This window comes from Polypterus senegalus, chromosome 18 (genome assembly GCF_016835505.1).
Source record: "Polypterus senegalus isolate Bchr_013 chromosome 18, ASM1683550v1, whole genome shotgun sequence".
Lineage (NCBI taxonomy): Eukaryota > Metazoa > Chordata > Cladistia > Polypteriformes > Polypteridae > Polypterus > Polypterus senegalus.
In genome coordinates, this window is record NC_053171.1 from 62,677,299 (window position 1) to 62,702,747 (window position 25,449).

General features: G+C 41.4%; 1 protein-coding gene across 2 annotated transcripts in view; it reads left to right on the forward strand.

Annotated features, from left to right (window-relative positions):
• Positions 1 to 25,449, forward strand: part of tedc1 (tubulin epsilon and delta complex 1) — a 139,639-nt gene that overhangs the window by 68,961 nt on the left and 45,229 nt on the right. For both annotated transcript variants that reach the window (XM_039742173.1, XM_039742172.1), the window contains exon 5: positions 9,748 to 9,846. In XM_039742173.1, coding sequence (XP_039598107.1) covers positions 9,748 to 9,846 — 99 coding nt within the window. The remainder of the gene's footprint in view (positions 1 to 9,747; positions 9,847 to 25,449) is intronic.

A 25,449-nucleotide genomic window follows, 5' to 3' on the forward strand; every position in this document is an offset into this window, starting at 1 on the left:
TATATATATATATATATATATATATATATATATATATATATATATATATATACTGCTCAAAAGAATTAAAGGAACACTTTTTAATCAGAGTATAGTTATGGGATATTAATCTGGTCAGTTAAGTAGCAGAGGGGGTTGTTAATCAGTTTCAGCTGCTGTGGTGTTAATGAAATTAACAACAGATGCACTAGAGGGGCAACAATGAGATTACCCCCAAAACAGGAATGGTTTAACAGGTGGAGGCCACTGACATTTTTCCCTCCTCATCTTTTCTGACTGTTTCTTCACTAGTTTTGCATTTGGCTACAGTCAGTGTCACTACTGGTAGCATGAGGCGATACCTGGACCCTACATAGGTTGCACAGGTAGTCCAACTTCTCCAGGATGGCACATCAATATGTGTCATTGCCAGAAGGTTTGCTGTGTCTCCCTGCACAGTCTCAAGGGCATGGAGGAGATTCTAGGAGACAAGCAGTTACTCTAGGAGAGCTGGAGAGGGCCATGGAAGGTCCATAACCCATCAGCAGGACCAGTATCTGCTCCTTTGGGCAAGGAGGAACAGGATGAGCACTGCCAGAGCCCTACAAAATGACCTCCAGCAGGCCACTGGTGTGAATGTCTCTGACCAAACAACCAGAAAGACTTCATGAGGGTGACCCAAGGGCCCCATGTCCTCTAATTGGCCCTGAGCTCACTGCCCAGCAGCATGCAGCTCGATTGGCATTCACCATAGAATACCAGAATTGGCAGATGCACCACTGGTGCCCTGTGCTTTTTACAGATGAGAGCAGGTTCACCCTGAGCACGTGACAGAAGTGAAAGGGTCTGGAGAAGCCATGGAAAACATTATGCTGCCTGTAACATCATTCAGCATGAGCAGTTTGGTGGTGGGTTAATGATTGTCTGGGGAGGCATATCCATGGAGGGTCACACAGACCGCTACAGGCTTGACAAAGGCACCTTGGCTGCCATTAGGTATCAGGATGAAATCCTTGGACCCATTGTCAGACCCTATGCTGGTACAGTGGCTCCTGGTGCACGACAATTCCTGGCCTCATGTGGTGAGAGTATGCAGGCAGTTCCTGGAGGATGAAGGAATTGATACCATTGACTGGCCACCACACTTTCCTGACCTAAATCCAATAGAACACCTCTGGGACATTATGTTTTGGTCCATCCAATGCCACCAGGTTGCACCTCAGACTGTCCAGGAGCTCAGTGATGCCCTGGTCCAGATCTGGGAGGAGATCCCCTACAACACCATCTGTCATCTCATTAGAAGCATGCACCGATGTTGTCAGGCATGTATTCAAGAACACAGGGGCCATACAAAGTGCTGCATACAATTTTGAGTTGCTGCAATTAAATTTTGGCAAAATGGACTAGCCTGCCACATAATGTTTTTCACTCTGAATTTTGGGGCGTCTTTGAATTCAGGGCTCTGTAGGTTGATCATTTTCATTTCCATCAAACGATGTGGCATCCTTTCGTTCCTAACACATTACCCAGTCTATATCAGTATAGATAGATATCCAGGAGGATTTCTTTTTCCCATTGAGATCTGATCTGTTTTCAAAGTGTTCCTTTAATTTTTTTGAGCAGTTTATATATATATATATATATATATATATATATATATATATATATATATATATATATATATATATATATATATATATATATATATATATATATATATATATACAGTCATATGAAAAAGTTTGGGACCCCCTCTCAGTCTGTATAATAATTTACTCTGCTTTCAACAAAAAAGATAACAGTGGTATGTCTTTTATTTCCTAGGAACATCTGAGTACTGGGGTGTTTTACGAACAAAGATTTTTCGTGAAGTAGTATTTAGTTGTATAAAATTAAATCAAATGTGAAAAACTGGCTGTGCAAAAATTTGGGTCTCCTTGTAAATTTGCTGATTTGAATGCATGCGACTGCTCAATACTGATTACTTGCAACACCAAATTGATTAGATTGGTTCGTTAAAGTCTTGAACTTCATAGACAGGTGTGTCCAATCATGAGAAAAGGTATTTAAGGTGGTCAGTTGCAAGTTGTGCTTCCCTTTGACTCTCCTCTGAAGAGTGACAGTATAGGATCCTCAAACCAACTCTCAAAATATCTGAAAACAAAGATTGTTCAATATCATGGTTTTATGGGAAGGCTACAAAAAGCTATCTCAGAGGTTTAAACTGTCAGTTTCAACTGTAAGAAATGTAATCAGGAAATGGAAGGCCACAGGCACAGTTGCAGTTAAACCCAGTTCTGGCAGGCCAAGAAAAATACAGGAGTGACATATACACAGGATTCTGAGAATGGTTAAAGACAACCCACAGATCATCTCCAAAGACCTGCAAGAACATCTTGCTGCAGATTGTGTATCTGTAAATTGTTCTACAATTCAACGCAATTTGCACAAAGAACATCTGTATGGCAGGGTGATGAGAAAGAAGCCCTTTCTACACTCAAACCTACAAACAGAGTCGCTTGTTGTATGCAAATGCTAATTTAGACAAGCCAGATTCATTTTGGAACAAAGTGCTTTGGACTAATTAGACAAAAATTGGGTTATTTGGTCATAACAAAAAGCGCTTTGCATGGCATAAGAAGAACACCGCATTCCAAGAAAAACACCTGCTACCACCTACTGTCAAATTTGGTGGAGGTTCCATCATGCTGTGGAGCTGTGTGGCTAGTTCAGGGACTGGGGCACTTGTTAAAGTCGAGAGTTGGGTAAATTCTACCCAGTATCAACAAATTCTTCAGGATAATGTTGAAGCATCAGTTACAAAGTTGAAGTTACGCAGGGGTTGGATATTCCAACAAGACAATGACCCAACACTTAATTCGAAATCTACAAAGGCATTCATGCAGAGGGAGAAGTACAATGTTCTGGAATGGCCATCACAGTCCCCTGACTTGAATATTATCAAAAAGTAATGGGATGTTTTGAAGCAGGCTGTCCATGCTCGGCAGCCATCAAATGTAACTGAACTGGAGAAATTTTGTATGGAAGAATGGTCAAAAATACCTCCATAAGAATGATCAAAAATACCTCCATCCAGAGTCCAGACACTTGTCAAAGGCTATAGGAGGCGTCTAGAGGCTGGTATATTTGCAAAAGGAGTATTGATGTAATATTTCTGTTGGGGTGCCCAAATTTATGCACCTGTCTAATTTTGTTTTAAAGCATATTGCAGATTTTCTGTTAACCCAATAAACTTAATGTCACTGCTGAATACTACTGTTTCCATAAGGTATGTCATATATTAAAAGGAAGTTGCTACTTTGAAAGCTAAGCCAATGATAAACAAAAATCCAAAGAATTAAGAGGGCTTCCCAAAGTTTTTCTTATGACTGTATATATATATTGTCAGGGATGCCAGCTGCCATGACCCGGCCGGGACGTCATGAGGGACCGGATGTGGGACTGCGCCCACCCTGGATCACGTGGGGGTCGCCTTCCTGGTTGCTTTGGGGGCCACGGGTACAGGGCATGGAAGCTCCACCCTGTAGGGGCCCGTGGTCACCGCCAGGAGGTGCCCTAATGCCTTGGGGACCTGTTACCCCAGCACTTCCGCCACACCAGGAAGTGCTGGGGGGAAGATTTAGGACGGCGCCCGGAGAGCAGTCGGGAGGACAGCCGGCACTTCCGCCACGCTGGGGCGTGGCCAGAGGAGGGATCTTGGGAATACCTGGTGCTCATCCGGGAACCATATAAAAGGGGCCGTCTCCATTCATTCAGGGCTGGAGTCGGGAGGAGGAAGGACGAAGCACAGAGGAGGTGTGGAGGCGGCCCGAAGAAAGGCATTTGTGGCCAGGACTTTGGATTTGGGGTATTGTGCACTGAACTGGGTCTGAGTGACCATTGACTGGGGTCTGTGTGACCTATATAATAATTGTAAATAGTGTATATAATAAACGTGTGGTGGTGAAAAACAACATGTCCGCCTGTCTGTGTCCGGGCCGGGTTCACAATATATATATATATATATATATATATAGTAAAAGCCACTACATAGCGCCCGACCCGGCACAGACTACGCAGAGGCACGTGTAAACCACACAGGCTTTTTATTTTATTCTTCATGCCGAACACAGTCCCAAAATCACTTAACAGTCAGTGCAACAACCCTTGCTCCTTGCATCACCACTCCTCCCAGGCAACCTCGTCCTCTTCCTCCCGAGTCTGGCTATCAAGTTTTATAGCCCACCCGGAAGTGTTCCAGGTGCTTGACCACCTGGTCTCAATTGCACCTCCAGGTGGGGCTGATGATTCGTCCAGCTGGGTCCTTGAGTCCCGGCCGCACCCCATATCGAACATCCCAGCTCCCAAACAGGCTGTGGAAGACTCCATCTCCCATGGAGCCCAGGGGAGGTATTGAGCTGTCCAAAGTTGCTCCCCGGAACATATGTAGCAGGGGCTTTCCTGCCGGGCATGGAACCCAGCCGTCCATCACTATATATACAGTGGCGTGAAAAACTATTTGCCCCCTTCCTGATTTCTTATTCCTTTGCATGTTTGTCACACAAAATGTTTCTGATCATCAAACACATTTAACCATTAGTCAAATATAACACAAGTAAACACAAAATGCAGTTTTTAAATGATGGTTTTTATTATTTAGGGAGAAAAAAAATCCAAACCTACAGGGCCCTGTGTGAAAAAGTGCTTGCCCCCTTGTTAAAAAATAACCTAACTGTGGTGTATCACACCTGAGTTCAATTTCCGTAGCCACCCCCAGGCCTGATTACTGCCACACCTGTTTCAATCAAGAAATCACTTAAATAGGAGCTGCCTGACACAGAGAAGTAGACCAGAAGCACCTCAAAAGCTAGACATCATGCCAAGATCCAAAGAAATTCAGGAACAAATGAGAACAGAAGTAATTGAGATCTTTCAGTCTGGTAAAGGTTATAAAGCCATTTCTAAAGCTTTGGGACTCCAGCGAACCACAGTGAGAGCCATTATCCACAAATGGCAAAAACATGGAACAGTGGTGAACCTTCCCAGGAGTGGCAGGCCGACCAAAATTACCCCAAGAGCGCAGAGACGACTCATCCGAGAGGTCACAAAAGACCCCAGGACAACGTCTAAAGAACTGCAGGCCTCACTTGCCTCAATTAAGGTCAGTGTTCACGACTCCACCATAAGAAAGAGACTGGGCAAAATGGCCTGCATGGCAGATTTCCAAGACGCAAACCACTGTTAAGCAAAAAGAACATTAGGGCTCATCTCAATTTTGCTAAGAAACATCTCAATGATTGCCAAGACTTTTGGGAAAATACCTTGTGGACTGATGAGACAAAAGTTGAACTTTTTGGAAGGCAAATGTCCCGTTACATCTGGCGTAAAAGGAACACAGCATTTCAGAAAAAGAACATCATACCAAAAGTAAAATATGGTGGTGGTAGTGTGATGGTCTGGTGTTGTTTTGCTGCTTCAGGACCTGGAAGGCTTGCTGTGATAGATGGAACCATGAATTCTACTGTCTACCAAAAAATCCTGAAGGAGAAAGACCGTCCATCTGTTCGTCAACTCAAGCTGAAGCGATCTTGGGTGCTGCAACAGGACAATGACCCAAAACACACCAGCAAATCCACCTCTGAATGGCTGAAGAAAAATCCTGACCTGAATCCAATTGAGATGCTATGGCATGACCTTAAAAAGGCGGTTCATGCTAGAAAACCCTCAAATAAAGCTGAATTACAACAATTCTGCAAAGATGAGTGGGCCAAAATTCCTCCAGAGTGCTGTAAAAGACTCATTGCAAGTTATCGCAAACGCTTGATTACAGTTATTGCTGCTAAGGGTGGCCCAACCAGTTTTTAGGTTCAGGGGGCAATTACTTTTTCACACAGGGCCATGTAGGTTTGGATTTTTTCTCCCTAAATAATAAAAACCATCATTTAAAAACTGCATTTTGTGTTTACTTGTGTTATATTTGACTAATGGTTAAATGTGTTTGATGATCAGAAACATTTTGTGTGACAAACATGCAAAAGAATAAGAAATCAGGAAGAGGGCAAATAGTTTTTCACACCACTGTGTATATATATATATATATATATGTATGTATGTAGTGGTATTTGGCCGGCTTGTCTTCCCGGGCTATACCCCCAGGCCACCAGATGGAACCCTCCTTGCAGTATGGAGGTGCCCCGAAGACCAGCAGGGAGTCATGGACTTTGTAGTTTTTATCCTTAGCCCTGCTGGGTACCACAGGGGCCGCAAGAGGGAGCTGCAGGGAGGACCGAAGACTTCTTTGTGCCCTATAACCCGGAAGTGCATCAAAGGAAGATCGACGTGCTTCCGGGGTGAAGAAGAAGGACTTGTACCTGACCCGGAGGTGATATTGTATCACATGGACTGGGGATTGGGAACACTTCCAGGTCAGGGAGAATAAAAGAACTATGGGAGCTCCCAGAAAGCGAGCTGCGCTGGGTGGAAGGGTGGCAACACGTCTGGGAGTCGGAGGATTGTTTATTGTATTTGTGATTAGTGATTGTGATTTATGAGTATAGTGGAGGAAAGGGTGCTTTGTGCACTATGGCGAATTAAAAAAGTCATCATTTGGACTTTTATCTGGTGTCTGGAGTCTTGGACAGGGGTTCAAGGGAGCGATACAGCCCTAATCTGTTACAATATATATACACACATCCATCCATTATCCACCGCTTATCCGACTTATCCACGGGGACAGCAGCCTAACCAGGGAAGCAGAGACCTTCCTCTCCCCGGCCACCTCCTCCAGGTCCTCTGGGAGGACCCCGAGGTGTTCCAAGGCCAGCCAGGAGATATAATCCCTCCAGCATGTCCTGGGTCTGCCCCGTGGCCTTTTCCCAGTGGGGTATGCCTTGAACAAGCTCCAGGGAGGCATCCTAATGAGATGCCCAAACCTCCTCAACTGACTCCTCTCAATGCGAAGGAGCAGTGACTCTACTCTGAGTCTCTCCTGGATAACTGAACTCCTCACCCTATCTCTAAGGGAAAGTCCAGCCACCCTGCAGAGAAAACTCATTTTGGCCGCTTGCATCTGCGATTCAGTCACTACCCAAAGCTCGTGGCCATAGGTGAGGGTAGGAACATAGATCGACTGGTAAATCGACAGCCTCGCCTTTTGGCTCAGCTCTCTCATCACCACGACGGACCGTTGCAAAGCCCGCATTACTGCAGATGCCGCACCGATCCGTCTGTCAACCTCCTACTCCTTTCTTCCCTCACTCGTGAACAAGACCTCAAGATACTTGAACTCCTCCACTTGAGGCAGTAGTGTGTTTCCAACCTGGAGAGAGCATTCCACCCTTTTCCGGCCGAGACCCATGGCCTTGGAGTTAGAGGTGCTGATTCTCATCCCTGCTGCTTCACACTCGGCTGTGAACCGCTCCAGTGAGACCTGGAGGTCACTGTCCAATGAAGCTAACAGAACCATGTCATCCGCAAATAGCAGAGACGAGATTCTGAGGTCACCAAACCAGACACCCTCCGCTCCTTGGCTGCACCTAGAAATTCTGTCCATATAACTTATGAACAGAATCTGTGACAAAGGGCAACGCTGGTGGAGTCCAACCTCAAAAGGAAACAAGTCTGACTTATTACCGGCAATACAGACCAAGCTTCTGCTCCTTCTGTACAGACACTGACCCCATACTCTTGGAGCACACCCCACAGGATGCTTTGAGGGACACGGTCGAATGCCTTCTCCAAATCCACAAAACACATGTGGACTTCTCCAGCACCCCTAAATAGACCTTACCGAGGAGGCTGAGGAGTGTGATCCCCCTATAGTTGGAGCACGTCTTCCGGTCACCCTTCTTAAAAGGGGAACACCACCCCAATTTGCCAATCCAGTGGCACTGCCCCTAATGTCCATGAAATGTTGCGCATATCCATTCTTGGATCTAGGCCTTGCCATGGCAGAAGGGCTTGCGTGGTCTAGTGATCCTCGAAACTGTGTTGTCGGGATCTACATGCTCCTGGTAGGGCTTCCCAAGGCAAACAGGTCTGAGGTGAAGATCCTGAAACCCCCTGCCCCTCATATGGAGTTAAACCAAGGATCTGCATTTCCCTTGCCCGGGAAAGGGTACCCGGGGCCCCACGCTGGAGCCAGGCCTGGGAGAGGGGCTCGCTGGTGAGCGCCTGGTAGCTTGTCCCTCGACCATGGGACGTTGGGGTTCTCCCCATTGGACGAAAGGGTTGTTTCCCTACGCCTTCAAGTTGGGGGAAGGACTCTGACTGTTGTTTGCACTTATACGCTGAATGACAGTTTAGCGTACCCAGCCTTCTTGGAGTCCCTGGAAGAGACGCTGTGAGGTCCTGCTGGAAAACTTAAACACTCATGTCGGCAATGACAGTGAAACCTGAAAAGGTTTTATTGGGAGGAATGGACTCCTTGATCTAAACTCGAGTGGTGTTCAGTTGTTGGACTTCTGTGCTGGTCATGGATTGTCCATAACGAACACCATGTTCGAGCATAAGGGTGTCTATAAGTGCACTTGGCGCCAGGATGCCCAAGGTTGCAGCTCGATGATCGACTTTGTAATCGTGTCATTGGATCTGCGACCTTATATCTTGGACACTCGGGTGAAGAGAGGGGCTGAGCTGTCAACTGATCACCACCTGATGGTAAGTTGGATCAGATGGTGGGAGAGGCTGCCGGACAGACCAGGCAGGCCCAAACGTATAATGAGGGTCTGCTGGGAGCGTCTGGCGGAGGAACCGGTCAGAAAGATCTTTACCTGCCACCTCCAGCAGAACTTCAACCTCATTCCAAGGGAGGCGAAGGACATTGAGTCTGAATGGGCCATGTTCCGAACCTGCGTTATCAAAGCAGCAGAAAAATTGCAGCTGTGACTGCAAGGTTTGAGAGGCCGTCAAGCTGAAGAAAAAGTCCTGTCGGGTCTGGTTGACCAGTGGGACTCCAGAGGCAGCTAAGGAGTACCGGCGGGCTAAGTGTGTGGTGGCATCGGCTGTTACAGAGGCAAAAACTCGGGCATGGGAGGAGTTTGGGGAAGCCATGGAAAACGACTTTCGGTCGGCACCAAGAAGGTTCATGCGCCTCAGGAGGGGAAAGCAGTGCTCCACCAACACTGTTTACACTGGAGATGGGGCCCTGCTGACTTCAACTGCAGACGTTATTGACCGGTGGAAGGAATATTTCTCGGATCTTCTCAATCCCACCAGCATGTCTTCCTTAGAGGAAGCAGAGCTGAAGGACTCCGGGGGGGCCCGTCCATAACAGGCGCAGAGGTAGTTAAAAAGCTCCAAGGTGGCGGGGCTGCTGGGGTGGACTAGGTTCACCCTGGGTTCCTCAAGGCTCTGGATGTTGTGAGGCTGTCCTGGTTGACACGTCTCATATATAATATAATATAATATAATATATAATATGTATGTGTGTGTTAGATAGATGTAATTCTCTTTTGAAAAGACAAAACTGTCTGCAGTATTATGCCATACCATAAGCAAGGTCAGTTGTCTGGTCAGTAAGAAATTGAGACACATTGGTCCACCCACACTACATACAGCTGCAATAAGATTTTTGACAGCATATAATTTGCTTAGAACATTTTTGTAAAGTGAAAAGCTTTGCCTGAAAAGTTGTTTTTTGACAGGTTATTCTTTTTTTATAGTTTTTTTTTATTATTATAGCATGCCAGTGTTAATGATAAACTAACAAAATACTATGTATTTGAACATGGATGAAAGCAATTGGATTTCCAAATTATTTTGTTTCAGATCCATGCTTACACAGGAGGCTGTCATAGTGACACTTCTTTGAGCCATCTCTCTCTTAAGGAAATAAGATTAATTAAAGATCCTGAAGAGCTGTCTGTGGTGAGTTTTTACTTAAATAAAGAATAATTGTGTCATCACAGTGTTGTACTGTACATTTTAGAATATATTAAAGTCTGAACAAGTGCATTTTAACATTCCCTGTCAACACCCCTCTTTGGAACTGCACAGAACTGAAACAAAATGGTAGCATATCACAGGTAAGAAAGGTAATGGAACTTTGGTTCACGAGAAAATTGTTATTATGTCCCCACTGTTCCCTGTGAATTTTACTGCGTAGAAGGAATTTTTTGTCTGCTTGGTAGGTTAGCTCGACCTTTCAGCTCATTTAAGTAGTCTGTTCCTTAACACTAGAATTACCAGAGCCTACGAGAAACTCTAAGTAACAGCACCAGCATAAATTCACACCCAAGCTGACGCTGTTCGTTTTCAAATAATATTGCATTAGTGCGAGGATGTTTTCTGATTGGTACTATTCAGGTCATAAAATGATTTCTTCAAAATGTCACAAATATTGTCTCTTTCTTTCAGGTGTGTAATAGAAACCACAGCATAGAGAGAAGTGTGCGCATTGTGATAGGTACACATGTCATAAATGTATGGTAGGATGGTCCTTGCGTGCGTGTGAACTGTTAACATTTGAATTTGATGATTGCATATAGCGCTGAACTGACCTCATAAAAGGTCATAAAATGAATAATTCCAAATATCATATATACCTATGTCTCTGTTTTGTTTTTTTTTTTTGACATCATAAACCATAAGATGCATACTAATTCTGCATGAGCAGGAACACTCAATAAAACAATAGTGACGGTGAGATACAAATAAGGCAGATTCACCAGCGTTTGTGTATCAGCTTTTATCCCTCCAAATCAGAGAATGTCCAGTTCCATTGCCTCAAAACACCACTCAAATCTACAGTTACTCCCAGTTTAAAAAAAAAACTAACAGTGTCAAATCCCTAGGGCGGTAGTATGTATCGTGATCATGACTGAGAGAATGAAATTGAAAAAAAGGTAACTTTTATAAGTACTGTACTATAAATGTACATAGTCTGTTACAGATATAAACCAAGTGTATGTGTGTACTGTATAATATTAACAATAAGAGTAGCTCACTACTGAAAACGGCAAATATGGGAGGCAGTCGGGATTGAACTGGGGACTTTTGATTACAAGTCAGCAAATCTTACCGCTACACCATGGAAGCTGTTGTATCGTTCTTGAACCTTTTGTGAAAGTGTTTATTTGATCTTTGGACTTCAGGCTTCACACATTCTATAGTTTATGCCTACATTTTATAACTTTTATTACTAATATATGGAAAGGTTTCTGTTTTAACAATGTTTTTACACAGATTGCTGTAGAAACGGAGCACACATGAAATGCATGTGTTCCAAATAACAAGCTATTATTTCCACTCTAAAACTCCAGCACTTTACTCCCAGATAATCAAACAAGGCATGAGCTGGGAGAAGTTTGTGAATGTTCTGCGACGGTGGGGGGATGGAATAGCAGGCTGCTTGCTGCTTGTCTTAATTGGCACATTTACAGGACAAAAGATGCTGACATAGAGGTGCGAATGGATTTAAGGTGGGCCGGATTTACGAGTTTTTTCGTAGGCTCTGATAATTCTAGTGTTAATGACTAATATTCCTTTAGCCAAGATACTCTCGTTCATTTGTGACCGCTGTCTCTCAGGCTTCCTGCAGTGTATGACGGTGCACCAAAGGTAGTCTCACTGCCCTCTTTTAACCCCAGAAGTACTTTCTCCAATGGTTCTGAATTTACCAATTAAGATAGCAGTTCCTAACTTTTATTGCAAGTCAACTTGTTGCATGAATGTTCTAGGAAATACAATCACTTGCTTGCAATAAAGAGAAACATATGCACATCTCACTATAGCATTATAATACTGTATCTGTTAAACTATATTTTATGCTAGCCACGGTACCTGTCAAAGACCTGTAACAGAATAATAATAAAAAAAAGAGCTATCTCTTGATTTAAGTGTTCTTCCAGTACCTTTCCTCTCTATTCATGTGTGTGTGAAAATCTCCTCACCGGCACTCCATCTCTTGAGTGCGCTCCTGTTACGTCTTGTTTTCACGGTCATCCTGTCATTATTTTCTAGACACCTCTTTTGCCTGTTGTTCACTTTTATACTTGCTGTCTTTGAAGGCAACTTTGTCAGCATGCATTATGTGCCCTTACTCTTTTTTTGTCACACATTTCCACTTCCTCTTTTGTCATGTCATCAAAGACAGATTGACCAATCAGACTGCTCTGAGGTACTGGACACACAGACCTTATTTTTTATTACATAGTAGATCTGCAGGATTCCTTGTTTTCATGAAAATATTAGACTTTGGGTTTTCAAGAGGAAAATGTGTTTTGATAGATCTTGAACTTTTTTTGGAAAGACTAGGGGGCTTCGCTCGCCAACCCCCATGTTTGGCTTTCTGGATACACACTTTTAAGATTTTTTTTCTTTGAATTGTTGCTATTTCATTAGTTTCACTTTTATTTCAGAACGTCTGTAAAAACAATATTTGGAATCTTTCTAGTCACAATATGCTGAATCTTTTAAGTGAGGTCAGTGAAACATGTGTTTAATGACTTTGTACCATAATTCAGGATAGGTTTCTCTGTTTGGAATTTCAGCACAGACAAAACGATTTACATCATCAGCAGTTAATAATATTTTTTGCAAAGTAACCAATAAATGCATGTGAGGTAAAGCACATTTTTGAAATTCTCTGACTTAAACTTCAAAGCCTTACAATATTTACATAATTCTGACATATCACTTAAGTCCATATATTCGATCTCTATTCGCCTTTTCGTTATTTCTCTGAATAATAATTTCTCTTGTTTTGCGCAAATGCGATGTTTACTTTCTTTGTTTTGACACTGTCGTTTTTTTCAGCTTTCATATTCTATATCTTGCTGTGCATGTGTTTTGCAACTACTTTTTTTTTTTGAGTCTTTTGAATTCCAGTTTTTATTATCTCTAACCGGCTTTGCATGTGTTTGGCCCCCTTGTTTTTTAACCTCTATCTTTTATTTCTGATCTCGCTTTGTCCTGCTTTTTTTTTCAGTGACACCTGGTCTGTGGTGATTATTTTCCCTTTTTCGAGTAATAATTTCCTTTTGTTTGTGCTACTGCTATCTTTACTTTTTTTTTTAGACTTTCTAAATTTCCGACTTTTATATTCTTTAACTTTCTCTGCATCTGTATCGCCCCAAGGTTTTTTGTTTTTTTGAGCCTTTCGAATGCCACTGCTTTCATAATCTCTAACCTGCTCTGCATGTGTGTAACACCAACATTTGTGAATGTCTTTATGAAGTTCTACTTTGTCTTTTATTCTGTCTTTTAATTCTGCGCCCAATTGGATGTGCTTTTTTTCAGTTCCACTTGTTCCGGGCTGATAATTGCTTTCCTTATTTTCTGAATTTGCACCTAGATTATTCTTTTTCTTTTTTGCTCTTTTTTCTCTCCAACACTTTTGAGTTGGAGTTGGTGCTGCTTTCTTCTTCACTTAGTTGTCGAAGTTTCATTTATATTGTATTGTCCTTATACGCTTTATATGTGCTGAGAGCCCTGGATCTGTGTGTGTTCAAAGCTGCCTGTGGTCTTATTTGATATTGGTTGTAAGTAGGGCATGTCTTGCAAGAATCTCATGTTCTGCGTCATCGCGGGACGGTCCTGGGTCAGTCTCTTGGCACAAAGTCTCATGTTTAAGGCCCCCACGAGACGCTCTGTGGCCAATCTCTTGTAGCCTGTCATTTTTTACCTGGTTAATGATTGGTTAAATGTAGGTCAAAATAAAATGTTTAAATTAATGTCTTGAATGGTAATTTTATTTTGAGGGGCTGTGTTGGAAAGTACTGGTTTCTCTTAAATTTCTCTTTTTTTGTTCTTTGTACATTCTATAGGTATGCATACAGTGCATATAAAATGTCTTCATAACCTTTGGAAGTGTTCACATTTTATTGTTATACAACATTGAATCACATTTGATTAAAGTTGGCTTTTTTGGCCATAATAAACAGAAAAAGAAGTTCTGTCAGGCAGCATGGAGACTGGAATGAGATCTGCAGTCAGATTTATAAAACTTGCGTACGCACAAAAAGAGGCCCAAAATGTGCATAAGCAACTTTCCATGCAAAAGTTGCAATTTCTAAAATAAAACTTGATGGGGGAACTTGTGTATGTTTACAGCAATTCTGACCCATGCGTATGCAGCATTTCTGAGACTATGGGAAATGACGACACCCTTTATCAAGCAGGGAAATGCAGTCAAACCAACTAAATACAAGTAATGTGCATAATAATTCATACCACTGAGCTGTTGTTATAATTTGTATTTATGTAACAAACATTAAATCTGAAATGTGATGACTATGATATCCCGACTCTAGTTTCTTTTTAAAGAGGGCCAGTGTGGCGTATTTGCAGTGAAGAACTTTGTTCTTTTTTTGTTAATTTATACAGGTATTTTTCATTTCTCTGGGAACTGGCTTACAGGTCAGTTGTACCTCAGCCGGATATCAGACCATCATGCCCGCTGTACTGCAAGCCATTAAATGACTGATGAGGTGCTAACTTCCAGTTTTCATAAGGTGGGAGTGTACATAAAACAACAGCTTTCTAAACACACAATTTGCAGCAGTGTCCAGCTTTCCTAACATAATCAGAGCAATTGGTTGGACTCATATTATAATAAGGGCGCTTAGATAGAATGTTGCACGTGCTCTTGCATGCTTAGTTGTGAAGCATAGCATAGGACTTCTGAGAATGCAGGTGATTTAGGATGGAGGCAGCTCCACCATCAAATTAAGGTCTGTAGCATTGTGATTACATACGCACAAGATTGTTTAGCATAGTCCATATATGCTTGTTTCAGAGTGGCAACCGGGTGTGTCTTGAATTGCCTTCACATATGCACATTTAGTATATGGGGTAAAATGCAGAGAAATGTATATACTCTAGGTTTTATAAATTGGGTTCTATTTTGGCATACATCTTTTTCTGTTTTTTGGCATACCCATACTATCATGCCGAATCCATGCAAAGTTTTATAAGTGAGAGTCCTGGACTCTTGACTTAGCCACACCATGACATAAGGATTGTTGCTTTTAAGTTATTCCTTTGTAGCTTTGGCTTTATGCTTGGGGTCGTTGTCTTGCTGGAAAACAAATCGTCTCCCAAAGTGCAAGTTTCTTGCAGGCTACATCAGGTTTTCCCTATAGGATTTCCCTGTAGTTTGCTGCATTAATTTTACCCTCACAGGCCTTCCAGGGCCTGCTGCAGAAAGCCATCCTCATAGCCTGATGCTGCCTCAAGCATGTCTCACACTGGGGATGCTCTGTTTTTGCATTATAACATGACTTTTATAATAATAACATTATTATAATAATATATAATAACATGACTTTTTATAACATGACACAATTTTGGTCTCATCATCTTTCTTCCAAATGACTTGGATTATGAATCAGGCGCCGTCGCGAGTGGCAGCCTTTCCAGCAGCTCCATGTATGACTTTATCTTTCTACCTTTTTCTGTATTTTTCTTTATTTCACTGACCACTCCTACCACTTTCTTTTATGTGGACTCGTTCCCTGGATACTTTTTACTACTTGGACATGGATTTTTACGTGCCGAGACTCGTCTATTCAGGTAGTCAACTTCAAGCGCTGAGAACAAAGGCCCGGTTTGGTTCCAGATTTACCTGACGAGGTAGGAAGGTTGTATCGTGGCAGAAGAGCCAGTGCTAAGTTAAAAGCTAAGAGGCTAGCGAGAAAGTGATGATACAAGCCTTCGGTGCCTTCTGTGATCCTGGGAAATGTGAACTCACTACCAAATAAGAATGATGAACTGGCTGCGCTGGTGAAAAATGTCAGGACCTACAGAGAATGCAGTTTGTTATGTTTTTGTGAAACGTGGCTAACAACTAACATCCCAGATGCTAACGTGGAGCTACCCGGGTTTAGCACAGTTAGAGCGGACAGAGATGCAAATACCTGCAGGAAGTAGAAAGGAGGAGGACTCGCTCTCTTATGTGAATACAAGGTGGTGCAACTCTGGACATGTAAACGTCAAAAACTCCACGTGCTGCAGGGACATCAAACTGTTGGCCGTAAGTCTGCGTACCTATTACTTGCACAGAAAGTTTGGACATGTCATTGTTGTTATTGTTTAAATCCCTCCTCGGGCGGACGTGGAGATAGAGAGTGACATCATCCATTTCACTGTTGCTAAACTACAAATGCAGCACCCCAAGGTGCTTGTGCTAATCACTGGAGACTTTGACCATGTGACGGTGAAAAAAACATTACCTGCCTTCTCCCAGTATGTGGTTTGTAACACACAGGGAAATAGGACTATTGACCTACTGTATGCAAATGTTAAGCACGCATACAGCAGCACCCCGCTGCCTGCGCTTGGGAAAGCAGATCATAACCTCGTTCTGCTTCAGCCTCACTACAAACCAAGAGTGAGGGAGCTAACTACAACCACACGCTCATTCAGGAAGTAGTCCCCTGAGGAAGAACAGGCTCTGAGAGACTGCTTTGGAACTACGGACTGGGATATCCTGCAGGGATCATATAGTGACAACATTAAGGAAGTTGTTGACTGCACTACTGACTATGTCAACTTCTGCATGGACATTGTAGTTCCAGTAAGAACAATACGCTGCTATGCTAACAACAAGCCATGGATTACAAGTGACATCAAGGGCCTTTTGAACCAGAAGAAAAAGGCTTTTAAAGGCAGTGATCAGCTTGAGCTCGAGTGCGTTCAGAAGGAACTCCGAGTCCAGCTTAGGGTGGCGAAAGAGCAGTACAGGAGAAAGCTGGAGCAGAAGCTGCAGAATAACAGCATGAAGGAAGTGTGGAATAGGATGAAGATCATTACTGGCTGCAGCTCGAAGTGGGGTGCCACCATCGAGAGAGACGTGGAGAAAGCAAACCAGATGAACAACTTCTTTAACAGGTTTGACCACCCTAACCCACTCTCACCTCGGTGCAGCCTTCTGCTGATACCAGCATAGGTGAGAGACATCCCCACCCACAATTTCAGCAGCCCAGGTAAGCAGAAAGCTGAGGAGACTTTGTGTCAGCAAGGCAGTGGGTCCAGATGGAGTATCGCCACGACTGCTGAAGGCCTGTGTGTTGGAGCTGGGGAATCCTCTACAGCTTATCTTCAACCTGAGCCTGGAACAGGGGAGAGTCCAGAGGCTTTTGGAGGCCTCTGTAGTTCGCATACCAGGTGAAGGTGGGAGCGGAGGATCCCATTATATATATATATATATATATATATATATATATATATATATATATATATATATATATATATATATATATACTACACCGATCCTTCTCCCATTTGGACAGAGGCAGTGGTGCTGTAAGAATTATGTTTCTGGACTTCTCTAGCACCTTCAACACCATACAACCTCTACTCATTAGGGACAAGCTGACAGAGATGGGAGTAGATTCATACCTGGTGGAATGAATCGTGGACTATCTTACAGACAGACCTCAGTATGTGCGTCTTGGGAACTGCAAGTCTGACATTGTGGTCAGCAACACAGGAGCGCCACAGGGGACTGTACTTTCTCTGGTCCTGTTCAGCCTATATACATCGGACTTCCAATACAATGCAGAGTCCTGCCATGTGCAAAAGTTCGCTGATGACACTGCTATAGTTGGCTGCATCAGGAGTGGGCAGGAGGAGGATTATAGGAACCTAATCAAGGACTTTGTTAAATGGTGCGACTCAAACCACCTACAACTGAACACCAGCAAACCAAGGAGCTGGTGGTGGATTTTAGGAGGACCAGGGCCCTCACGGACCCCGTGATCATCAGAGGTAACTGTGTGGAGAGGGTGCAGACCTATAAATACCTTGGAGTGCAGCTGGATGATAAATTGGACTGGACTGCCAATACTGATGCTCTGTGCAAGAGAGAACAGAGCCGACTGTACTTCCTTAGAAGACTGGCGTCTTTCAAAATCTGCAATAAGATGGTGCAGATGTTCTATCAGATGGTTGTGGCATGCACCATCTTCTACGTGGTGGTGTGCTGGGGAGGCAGCGTAAAGAAGAGGGACGCCTCACGCCTGGACAAACTGGTGAGGAAAGCAGACTCTATTGTAGGCACGGAGCTGGACAGTTTGACATCTGTGGCAGAGCTACGGGTGCTGAGCAGGCTCCTGTCAATCATGGAGAATCCACTGCATCCACTGAACAGTGTCATCTCCAGACAGAGTAGAAGCTTCAGCGACAGACTGCTGTCACTATCCTGCTTCGCTAACAGACTGAGGAGATCGTTCCTCCCCCACACTATACGACTCTTCAGTTTCACCCCGGGGTAAACGTTAACATTATACAAAGTTACTGTCTGTTATACCTGCATTTTTATCACTCTTCAATATTGTTTTTTTATCAGTAAGCTGCTGCTGGAGTAGGTGAATTACCTCTTGGGATTAATAAAGTATCTATCTATCTATCATTGTTTCCCCTGTGCCTTCTGGCACACGGTAGCTGAGACGTCTTGTGTTTTTTTTTCTTTGTCACTTTCCCATAAAGCTGTGGCTGGTGAAGCACCTGGACACATTTGTTGTCTTCAAAGTCGTTCCAGTCTTATCCACTGTTAACAAGTAACTCTTTGTGAGTTGCCACAGATTGCCCAATATTTTGCATATCTAGGTTATGGGTTTACAATATGACGTGGTTTAAAGCACAAAACCATAGTGTTGTCAGTGTGATGTGGAAAACAATGATATGAGATGTTCCCATTCAGGGTTCATCTCATCATGTCTGATTATCTGGCTTGCCAATTGTTTTGTGGTGTTCTTCTTTATACTGTTTGTTATGTACACTAGATCTTAACAAAATGTCTCAAATCAGATACTCTTACTAAACTGTCAGCTACTGTAGTTTAACACTTCCTTACCCCTTACATCTGTAACCTCAGGCAATCTGAGTTAAAGAACAGGCCGGAGAAAGAGCTACACATTGAATGAAATCTATATTACAGGTAATATGCCTCAAATAAAAAGTAAAATGAGTGTTAACAAAACTACCTTTACAACCTAAGTAACAGTTCATCTTACATCCATAGGTGGCTCTCTATCTTGTGTTCTGTTCGACTTGGTCTTTGATATCAAATGGCCTTTGAATAGAGTGTCAGTAACAGGCAACATGCCAGTCTAAATATGACCATGAGAGAGGTGGTCTTCTCTTCCTGCACCATGGTTGGGAAAAAAAATGGCAAGAAGCAACATGCCTTTGCAAGCTGCTTCTTATTGTGTTTCTGCAGCACCTGACACAAACACCCTTGGACATTTCCTGAGACCATTCACCAACAAAACAGCTCACAAAGAACCCTCTTCAGTCTGGCATTTTCTGTAGTTCAGAGGATGCAGTTCAGTCATAAAACTGTCCCTGATGGTTATCTTTATCTTAATAAAACTCTGGAGCTAGAAATAAACGATCTGTCAAGCTTCATGGCCCCCTTTAAACATTGTTGAACATAAAGTTAAATTTATAAATAAAGGCATAAAATATTTATTGACTTGTATGCTAGATATTACTTTACTTACTCCACTGGTGCCAAGTTGAATGTGTGGCATCAAATCGCGCTGGGCAGATCAGTCAGGTACAAATGCAGAATGAAAGAAGAATACTGGTTGGTGAAGGAAATTGTAATCTGTAGATGTTTGATAATCTAGTGGCAGATGATGATGTTAATTCAGCTGTATTTTGGTTTTTAGTGCCTTCACATGTTTATAGTTGTGTTATATATGACCATGTTTTGTAATTTAATTTTCCAAAAAAAATCTGAACTCTTCATGTGACTTTTGTGACACATTGGTTTCAATTTTAACCATCCATAGTTCTTTTGTTTCTGTCTGAAATTTGCAGTTGTAGTTAAGTAAATAAAGCTAGACAGTTCCATTTACATTGAGGGGCTGATACACCATGACAGTCTTGGAACCATGTGGTCATAGGCATTAAAATTGTTCCATCTACATCACTGAAAAATTGCGTAGGAACTGACACAACATCGTTCTCTTAATTGAATTTAGTGTCTACACTTTTTGTACATACTAATCTGCTGCCTGTCGTATTTTGCTTGCATCACTTGTTTTAGATTTCTTCTGCTTATGTGTTAAGAATGATTTTAAACAAAATGGAACACTTTCACAACATCCCAGCTATAGAAACATAGTCACGATCAGTAGTAAGCCTGTTTATTTATGTTGCGGTAGTGTTATAGGAGCAGATGTGATTCTCGAATAAGAATACTGGCAAAATCCGCTGCTGCAAAGGCTGCGCCCACAGGGCTTTTTCCTCAAACACCAGTCCCCATTTGTTTTAGTCTGTGTACTTTAAAACAGCAGGGATTCAGACAGAGAGCAATAAAAAGACTTGAATCTGAGAAAAAATTAAAAAGTTAATATTGCTGTTATCTCTTCAGGATCTCCAAAGCATAAAGTAATGAGTGCTGTGACAGAATGAAGACACACACACACACACATACACAGTCATTCTACTGCAAGTATTTGGGTCCAAGCATTTGAAAAGTGGTTCTGTCTGCTATGATGCTTTGTGTCATTTTGATAAGTATATCAATATACTGTATGTCATGTAATAGCAAATAGAGTAAAGCATTGTGCTTTAGATACTGTGTGTTAAAGGGCATGTTTGCATTTTTAATTAGGCAGTAGTGTTTACTTACTTTAGTATTTCTTCTAAATGTGCTGCTGGATGGTGGATGCTGTGGAGTCTCATCTGCATGCGTACTGGTGTCGCTAGGCAGATCTGTTGAATTTGGTGTTTTGAGTCCTGAAATCTGCATCTCCTCTGGCTCTTTTGTTATCTGCTTTCTCATCATTGGTCTTTTAGATGGGCTGTGACTCATCGTTTACTTCAAATGCATCATTTCTTTCAGTTTACATAGCTGTAAACAACTTAGAGCGCACACAACAACTGTGACAATGTATTGTTCATTTTTGCCACTGTAATCTGCTACAGAAAGGATTTTCCCTTGTAATGGGTTATGCTTATTTTTAACACATGCAATGTGCTCTCTGTACATGTGATACATATTTATATGTTTAATTGGGGTCTGTTTGGGAGGCTTTTTGACTGTTGACAGTTTATTGTAATCAGAAGCTTCTCTCTGTCGGATCAGGTTAACGAGAACACCTACTCTGAACGCTGACTTTAGGTGGTGTTAGATTGGTTTAGAAGCATGACATTCAGTGAATTGTCAACTTGTTGCCACCCAGTTTTAAACAAAAATCAGTCATGTTTGTCTCTACTCATTTATATTGTACATCTGACTTTGTGAGACTAATGTGAAAAATAATTTGCAAATAAAATTAAGTTAAAATTCCACTGATGATTTGGTCAAATGGGGTATGTTTTCCCTACAAATGAATTGCATCTTATCCGGGGCTGGTTCTCGCCTTGACACAGGAGCCACTAGGATGTATTTTGGATCTTTGCCTCAATTAACCTGGATCAAGCCTTCAACTTTATAACATCAGTTCTGAGTGTAAGTTGGATAAGTAACTGTCAATTAAGGAATAACATTGTCATTACTGCTTTGAGATTCCAAGGTTCATCTTTTTTCTTATATGAAGACTATTTCTTAAGATGAGGTTGATCTTTCTAACTGTATTACAAAAAAAGTGTTTTTTTTTGTCATTCAAGCAGGTTGTGGCTTCACAATGTGCTTCCATCCTCAGGGGTGCTTTCTAATAAAAATATTTCTTTTTCTGGAAGGATTTATTGTCAGTTGCATTTTAACTGTAAATGGGTGGCTTTATCAAAGGACTCCTCTTGGATTCAAGACCATACTTCAGTGTCACAGTCCATCCCTGACTGGCACATTTTAAGCCTTTCATAATTAGTTTTTAAGTACCTTATCAGGGAATTTTTATCCTTATTGAGCTCTTTTGACCGCTGCTGAAATTTCCTTGCTATTTGCTGCAGTTTTAAAATATTACTCACTGAAATTTTAAAAGACAACATGCATGAAACTCCAAAGTCCATCAAGGCTAATGTTTTGACAATTTTCTATTTTACTATTTTAGTTAAATTCTACTGTTAAAATTAAATACCATCTAATATTCTTGAATTCATCATCTATAGCCACCATTTATAAACTGATCATATGGAGGCACTGTAGAATGTCGATAATTTATTAAAAAATTCTGAGCGTGGTGCCTGTTCATTGAAATCCCCAGCTAATCGAAAAGGATACATGAAGTGTGTTGTGATGAATAGTTCATGAAGTAACATCAAGCAATGACCCACAAGTCTGAAGCATAAATTGCCTCCATCTATCATGGGGAGAAAAACACTCAGTCATGAAAAGTGAATAAACAAGAAATATATGCAAGCCATCAGAGTACATTTATCTGCACTGCTTATTGCTGTGAAGGCTGCTTTGCTAATCAGATAAAATAAACAGTATTGTCATTGATTGGCTTTGTTTCAAGTGAAAGCTACACTTCTGTTAAATTATGTAAATCCACTTTATATAAGACATTATTACATGTAAAATGCTAGAGTGAAGCAGTTGTTACCACTGCTGCTTTTTTGCAGTAAAGCCTTGGATTCAGTTCCTGGCCTGCTCACTTTTGGTGAAGAGTTTGCATATTCTTCCGTTACGGGCTTTTTATAGTTAATTCAGTTTTTCTCTCATTTCCTAAAATCTTTTACAGTTAACACCAATTAATATTTTTCTTGTGTATGGGTCTACACTCCTGCCCAAATGAGCACACTTGTCCAAATGGCTGTCCACACTCCTCCAAACATTTGCATCGATGTGCAGACAAAATACAAATAGGCTATCCAAAAACAGAAATATGCACGTGCAAACTACAAAAGCATAAACGTCTGCATGGTCATCTGTGGAAGAATGTTGGAGGCCTTAGGTTGACTGTCATCTCCAAACCTGACCATGTGTGAGTGTTGGTGTTTATGTGCCCTGTGATGGTCTTGTTTCTTCTAGGGTTGTTTCTTAACACCCTACAACCTTTATGGACCAAAACATTCTGAAAACCAGAATCTTGTTGTTAGAAAATGGAGTTATCCATATAAGGAGGAAGTAAGTTATAACAAACTTAATACTTAATTTTAAAAAGATTAAATTGTTCTTCTTAACATTCTCATCACTCTTAAAAGGGGTGCATTTCCACAATATTTAAAAATTAACATAAATTCATTACCATGATAATATTTTTGAAGTGAGAAGGATACTTTGGACACCCTCTTTGTGTAAAATTGTGTTTCATGCTATGATAATTTTCTTTTCTTACACCTCCCTGAAAATCAGTTTTGCATTCCAGCTTGTTGAGTACCATTAGGTATACAGATTGAGTATTTCTAATCTAAAATGCTCCAAAATCCAATCCTTAAGCGCTGACATGACACATCAAGTGGAAAATTCCACACCTGAATTGACTTGTCCATGTGCGACTATGCCAATGTCCCCTCTCATTTTCTTTACTGATGTGTGGATGTGAATAACACATGAGCTGGGTATTTTTCCAAATTTGAAAAAGCGCAAGAGCTCTGAAATACTGCTGCGTGGGAGAGGGAATCAGCAATGCTATTCAAAAGTACTGCGAGTTGCAGCTTAGAAGGCACCAGACCTATGTCCTTTACTCACTGTGTTTTTGCTTATTCTCTGTGTACTGTTAACTTAAAACACAAGATGTTACGTGGAGACTGAAAGCCTGCTGTCTGTTGTTTAACAGCTGATACAACTATTATGCTGATGCTGCATTGCATATAATTATTATATTATAATAATGTGCGTATAAGGGTAACATGAAACAAATTTCATCTTTAAGCTTGTGTCTCATCCGCAAGATGTCTGTTTATGCATATGCAGGTATTCCAAAATCCGAAAATATCCAAAATCTGAAATACTTCTGGCCCCAGGCATGTCCGATTAGGGGTGCTCAGCCTATGTATTATGTTGTAGAAGACACAGCAGAAGAGGATGAAAGCCAGCACTGTGTTAAATTTATATGTTTACTTTCCTGTCAGAAGTCACTGACTCCTTTTTAAATTATTCATTTGCTATCATTTTGGTGGATGAAATCTCACTTGTCACATTTATTACCATGTTTCCGCATCTTTCCTGTATGTTTGGGTCCTCATTATGATGGATTTTACAAACTTCTACGTTGATGTAGTTTATGTATTTTTGGAGAGAATATACTTCCGATCTCTGGTCTTTAACTGAGGCATTTTTGTCTGAATTTGAGCAAAACATGGAAACAATTTCTGGCATGTTTCTCTCTATCTCTGGCTTACTAACTTTGCACCCTTTGGTGAAAGCTGGCTTACTGAATTATGATTTTGTAATACTCTGTTCTTCTTTCTGCATATGTTGCTGGTCATAATGTTTAATTGGATTACTCCTCAAACTTGTTTAAGGAAATATTTGTGAGACAATCAGGACTTGAAATTAATTTTTAAAAGGGCAGGGGGTTCCAGGGGAAAACGGGGGAATGCAAAATCTCAATTTAAAAAGCACTTTGATTTTAAAATATCAGGCATTTTTTAATTTCACAATTTATTCTTTCTGATGTTTACAGTAGTTTATGAAATAATAGTGGTAATAAAATGCCATATTGCACAGCTGTGCATTGTGGTCAAAAGCAGTGACAACAGGAAGGTGACATTCTTTGGATACAACCTCACCAAAATATGAGAAAAGGAATCAACTGTGACAAATTTGCATAATTATATAAACAGTGACTTTAAAAATGATGTTGTCTACTCCTGCAACAATTAAGAAAGACCTTTACTAAACAATTATGTGCAGGAAATTCACAAATTAAAATTTAGAATTTGTGTGAGTTACTGACGTTATGTGGGGTACATGCAGTCCCGTGAGGAATTCAGGCTTTGACAATTACTTGCCTTTGTTACTTTATAGCTTATAACTTATAACATTACCTGCCACTAACAAGGACACCAGAGAGCAAACCCCCTTGACTTCATGCAGAAGCAAAAGCACTGATTGATTTCATTTCAGCACATTGAGAGGAGACAGTTGAATCTCTTAATATGCCTGAAAACATCTCGGCCTATCAATCACTTAATGAAGAGTGCAAAGTTGAAGCCTTTTAGTGAATGTGTCCATATAGAATTGTTGTATATAAACAAGAGGAACCGAGAAAAGAATGGTTGCTTGAATGTTGCATCTGCCTGTGAAACCTGCTGCTCTGCATTCTCTCCTCTTCCAGATGTTCTGATCACACTTAACTCCTACCTTCTCCAACGTTAGCATTCAAGTGTACTTTTTATAAGGCTTTTTACTGTGTCCTATATAGGTTCATAGGGTCATTCTGGTTATGTGTACAGAGAACAGTGCATGTGTTTGTTTGTTATGTGCATATGCTACTATGTAGAATGGAGTACACTGAAGTTTTTCCCATTTGCCAAGGAAGGACATGTATGTTACAAGAATTGATGGATGGATGGATGAATGAGAAAAGTTGTCCTGCAGGTTTTTTTATTTTTTTAATATTTGAAATTGGAATGCATGGCATGGCCAAAGGTCCTTATCTCTGTGTTATTAAATAGTGTAAGGTT